Genomic DNA, 5,681 nt, shown 5'->3' on the forward strand with positions numbered 1-5,681 from the left:
AAAATATTAATTCAAATATGTATATTATAAAAACGACAGACTTAATAGAAAAATATGTATAGTAAAATATTATGGTTGTATAAAAAAATATATCTTCCAAATAATAGAAATCAATCTTTAATTAATGAGTTATTTTCATACAATGACTATTAGCTAAAACATAATCAAATAAATAACATTTAATTATACTATATTTGAATGCTAAAAATATATTCAAATATTTATACATAATGAACATAATCTAAAATAAAAATAAGCATTAAAGAGATATGCTAAAAAATCCTTATGACTTTATATAGTACTTATAAATGTAATCACAAAAAATATGATGCAAAAAGAAGTCTTTACATTTATAATTTTATATAGAGAATATAGAGGTGAGATATTATCCAATAAAATTTGAATTTTATTTATTGAGTTATTTTAGAATCAAATACTTTCTATAATTATACTTTCCACAAATCAATGCTTATACAAATGCATACATAAATGTTAATATTATACATATACCATCAATAACCAATGTTAATATTGCAACTATATGAATGCAAAAAATATAATGATTTAATATATGATTTATTGATGTTATAAAATATATGTACATTATTTGTGCATTATGCATAAACAAAGAAGCGATCCGTTACTAGTTAGTGAATAAATCTCTATTCGATTGTCCCTATACACATTTTTTCCTCTGATTTTATGTACAACATTAAAAAGATCAAAATAACCTTCCCTCCTTCTAAAATCCCCACTATGATTCCCTCCACAATTTTTCATATTTTTTCAAATCCCTAAATTCAAATCTCAAAATCTCAAGCCCCAAACACACTCTATATAACCCTCAACCCACTACCTCTCTTTCTTCACCATTCTCTCTCTTCACCATTCTCTCTCTCTCTCTCTCTCTCTCTCTCTCTCTCTTCAATTCATTTCAATTCTAACAAAAATGGGTTCTTTCAAACACTCTGTTGCCATTCCCACCACTGGTGAAGTTCATGTAATAGTGGGTCCCATGTTTGCTGGCAAAACGACTGCACTTCTTCGTCGTATTAAATCTGAAGTTGATAATGGAAGGTTAGATCAAATTAGATCCTACCCTTTTCTTAAATTTTCAATTTTTTTTTTAATTTTGTTGATTTAATTTGTAATGTTATGTGTTGAAATTATGATTTTGTAGAAATGTGGCGATGTTGAAATCAAGTAAAGATACGAGATATGCAATTGATTCAGTTGTGTCGCATGATGGGATTAAATTTCCTTGTTGGGCTTTGCCAGATCTTATGTCATTCAAAGAAAAATTTGGTCATGAAGCTTATCAAAAGGTGATTTTGTTTTTTGTTTTTCTTATGTTTTTTTATGTGATTAATGTTTCTATGAAATTGTATTGTTTTTTTAGGTTAAATTTTTATTTGAAATTGTTAATTTTATCTAAAGTGACATGGATTTAGTTTAAATTAAGGTTTGAAGTTGTGTTTATATTATGTTTATCGTAATTATGGAAATATTGTAGTCATTGTTTAGAACTTTGGTTCAATTGATTAAAATTTGGAGGATGTGGATTATCCTTTACTTGGAAGTTTTAAAATTTCAGCAAATTTTTGTACCTGGTAAGAGGGTGAGCCTCGATGTAATACTAAGGTTGTGTCTCATGTTTGTGTATATTTACCCTCTACACTTGTTAGACCCTACCGAGAGTCTCGTGTATTGAGTTGTCATTCTTGTCTTTGTCTCTTGTATATAAGTTTATGAGGTGTGTTGTGAAAGTTTATTTGAGGGCTTTGTCTTAGTGTAAGTAATGATCTACATATAGAGAGTGTTTGAATGTACATTTTGCACCAAGTTTTGTGCTTTAACTTAGCATGTTGATAAAGCATTGTACCTCTTTACACTGAATTACTATTATTTATTCATATAACTTTTGCTGAACATGTTTAATTTCTTTGATTCAGTTGGATGTGATTGGGATAGATGAGGCTCAATTTTTTGAGGACCTGTATGATTTTTGCTGCAATGCTGCTGATAATGATGGTAAAACAGTCATTGTTGCAGGTCTAGATGGTGATTATTTGAGGTATTATATAGTTTATAGATAAATCATAGTGTCTTTTTTTGGTATAACAAAGAGTATTTCATCACCTTATGGTTAATGAATTAATCCCTTTTGGGGTGCATTGCTGTCGCTCCTAGTAATCAAACATTTAATCTTTGACTAGTATGATATATGAGGATCCAATAGAGTCTTACTTTACTAGACAAATTAAGGAATGACAACGGGGTGGGTTAGGGTTGGCTTTGTGCTTACCCAAACCTGAATTAAGTTACCATCCCCGAATCTGATGGGAACCTATACGAAACAGTATTTCTATATATATGTTCTATAATTATGTCAAATTTATATATATATATATATATATGTTTTATATATGTATTTATATATAATTTAATAATTTTGCATATATTAATTGGGCTTGGGGCGGGTTCGAGGTAAGGTATCAACTATACCAAACCTGAATTCAAAACCCGAAACTTGAACTTGGGTAAAACCCAAACCTGAACCTAGTCACTTCGGGTTTTCCCTATTAAAGTTGTATTAGGTTTAGTTTTATGTCACAAATGCCTTGCTGGTAGATAAATCATAGTGTTTGTCAATATTTTGTTTCTCTCAAATGCTTACTTCTCCAATGTTATTTGTGTGTGTGTTTTTACCCATTAGGAGAAGCTTTGGTTCAGTGCTTCACATAATACCACTTGCTGATTCTGTAACCAAGTTAACAGCTCGTTGTGAACTATGTGGCAAAAGAGCTTTCTTTACTTTGAGAAAGACAGAACAGAAAGAAACTGAACTAATTGGTGGAGCTGATGTTTACATGCCTGTATGCCGAAATCACTATGTCAACAGCCAAGTTATCACAGAATCTGCCAAGAGTGTCTTCGAATCTCATAAAGTTAACAGAGATTCCCTTCTTGTTGAGGCAGCTCCAGTTGTTTAAGGATGATTAAGAAATGATGTTTTTCTATCCTAATATGTTGTTGGAGCCTAATGTGTTATTCAATCAGTTTTGTTCAATAAGTTATACTTTGTTATGTCACTTTTCTGATTCTGTATATATGTTTATTACATTGTGTTACTGAAGTTATATAAAGAAAGTATTCCTTATCTACTTGTTATGAGAAAATGTTTCTGTCATCAATCTCTATAACTATTTTTTGTAGTATCCATCCAGATTTTGAAGTTTGTTTTCATCCCAATTTGTTTTTATGCAGGATAAGTATCTTGACATTACCTTAAACAATGATAAAAACAACCAAACTAGTTCTTTGCTCTTGAGAAATATAGCTGCAACAATATTGAGAATTGGACATGATTCTTAATCTTTACTGGATCATATTCTTTGTGCCAGGACTTGAATCCACCATTCTTTGTCCATTGGATCATATTCTAGTCCTTCACTCCTTAAAATAATACAAATTATATGCTTGAGCATAAAGAGGTTGAGGTAGAAAACATATAAAAGAACAATAGTCATAATAGCAAACATTAACAACTTGATTCTTATTTGGGTCTCATATATTATTTTATAATTTGTTACAACTTTCAATGAAATAAGAGTAACATCTATCTTTTTACTTACCATATCAAATATTATTCTTATTTGGGTTTTATAGTAATTAGGGTGAGCATGGGCTGAATTGGGATGAGATAAGGCATGTCCTTACCCGATCCTAAATGTTGGTCAGATTTTTTTTCTGAACCTAGACTTGAAACTAACCTGACACTAAATATCGATCGAGTGAACCCTTAAACCCAAACCACCTTATGAATATTATTTATTAATATGAATATGTAATTTGACATATATATATATATATATATATATTATTAGAGATCAATATTACTTTCGATAAAAAAGTATCATTACTGTGTACACATTTGAATAGTGAGTGACCATGGAATGTCGGGTCGGGTCATGTTTGGTCCCTACCTAACCCAACCCTATTTAGGTTCGATCATAATCAGGTCGTGTTGGGTAATAATGTTGCTTCAACTAGTGTGATGATTCAAAATCTGAAACGGTTAGAGTAAATAATGGAGGTGGACAATGTCAAAGTGTGATTTAAATAAATAAATAAATAAAACACACACATGCATTACATGTACAAATAAAAATAGTTTGAAGATTATTGAAGAGCATTAAAAGAGAGATGGTTGAATCACAAGTAATTGCAAATGAGGATGATTCTCTTGTAGATGATGATGGGAAATCCAAAAGAACAGGTTTATGTAATTCTGTGATTTGTTTTGGAAATTAAGAAAGTATATATGTAATAAGCTAGGTATTATTCTATTGCAGGGACAGTATGGACAGCAAGTGCACACATAATAACGACAGTGATTGGTGCTGGAGTGTTATCATTGGCATGGGCCATGGCTCAATTGGGATGGATCATTGGCATTCTTTCTTGTAAGAAATATGCATTTTGTGACATGAATGGATATATTATTTCATTGTTTCATGACATAACTCTTGGATGAAGAGTCATCAATGAAATGTTAAGACTCTTGGAAAAGAGCCTATATATAGTGCTTGATGGAAGCACTATACTAACAAGAAAAAGACCATAAACATTGTCTCTATCTCTGCCTATAAAGATTGTTCTATCAACCATCACTTAAGGAAGAACATAGTAAAAACGGGAATGAGATAGAAAAGTTACTCTATAAACCAAGAACACCAAACAACAACTAAATGGAGGATCGTATCACCATGGGGAAAGGTTAGTAATCTGTAACTATTCTTATGGATGTGAAAACTATGATTTCTTAAGATCCATTTATACATGACTTCAAATAAAGTTTACATGTGGTATCAGAGCACTGTGTTTAAGAATTTATAGTTTTCCATTAATAATGATTTTGATCCTGAATGATACTTTTCCGCTGCAAAAGAGTAACAAACAAAGTGTAGATAAAAGAACATATTATTGTTCTGTTCATGACATTGTTCAAATCACCATTACTGTGCATATATTTTGCATTTTTTATTGCATTGTTCAAATAAAAGTGACTAAACTTTTATGTATTCTGCATTTGGGACTCTGTTTTTGAACACGTGATGCATAACTTTTATATAACATAATGATATCATATATATGTATGTGAATGAATATTAAGACAATATGTTTGCTGTTATTAAATTTAATACATATGTATGAATGTGGGAACAGTACCTAATATATATATCAAACATGCTAAAGTAATATATATTGTTTCTCTCTTACGTATATATAAACATATATATTTGCTTCTTGTAGTTTACATGTTAACGTATATATGAATATAAATAAAATGTTATATATAATAGTTAACATATAACCAATATATAACATTAATAGACAAATAATATATATTTTATATAGTATAATATTAACAGTGAAGTAATGTATATATGTTATATGTAACATTAGTATATATGTATAATGTTTAATATATATAACTTTTGATATAATTGTTTTATGAATATGTAAGTAACTTTATAATTTATGTGTAATTTTGAGAGTAATGTGTATCTTTAATATTATGATTTGTTAGATGTTTGGAATTATTGTATGATAGATTTGTTAATCACCAAAGTGGTCAGATCTTTATGTTAATTAATTCCAAATTGTATGATCATATT

The 5,681-nt window shown here is 29.4% G+C and overlaps 1 protein-coding gene and 1 pseudogene across 1 annotated transcript; both read left to right on the plus strand.

Annotated features, from left to right (window-relative positions):
• On the plus strand, positions 797-3,160 carry LOC109350680 (thymidine kinase a-like). The gene is made up of 4 exons (XM_019591933.1): positions 797-1,077; positions 1,181-1,325; positions 1,953-2,074; positions 2,717-3,160. Exons 1-4 carry the CDS (start codon positions 950-952, stop codon positions 2,991-2,993), a joined length of 672 nt encoding a protein of 223 aa, XP_019447478.1. The 5' UTR covers positions 797-949; the 3' UTR covers positions 2,994-3,160.
• LOC109350683 overlaps positions 4,204-5,681 on the plus strand; it is a 6,032-nt pseudogene continuing 4,554 nt past the window's right edge.

The sequence above is a fragment of the Lupinus angustifolius genome, chromosome LG06, assembly GCF_001865875.1.
Source record: "Lupinus angustifolius cultivar Tanjil chromosome LG06, LupAngTanjil_v1.0, whole genome shotgun sequence".
NCBI classification, from domain to species: domain Eukaryota; kingdom Viridiplantae; phylum Streptophyta; class Magnoliopsida; order Fabales; family Fabaceae; genus Lupinus; species Lupinus angustifolius.

Coding starts and splice junctions, on each gene's coding strand:
- LOC109350680 (XM_019591933.1), top strand. CDS start 950: ATGGGTTCTTTCAAACACTCTGTTGCCATTCCCACCACTGGTGAAGTT. Junction 1,078..1,180: donor TCTGAAGTTGATAATGGAAG/GTTAGATCAAAT, acceptor ATGATTTTGTAG/AAATGTGGCGATGTTGAAAT. Junction 2,075..2,716: donor CTAGATGGTGATTATTTGAG/GTATTATATAGT, acceptor TTTACCCATTAG/GAGAAGCTTTGGTTCAGTGC.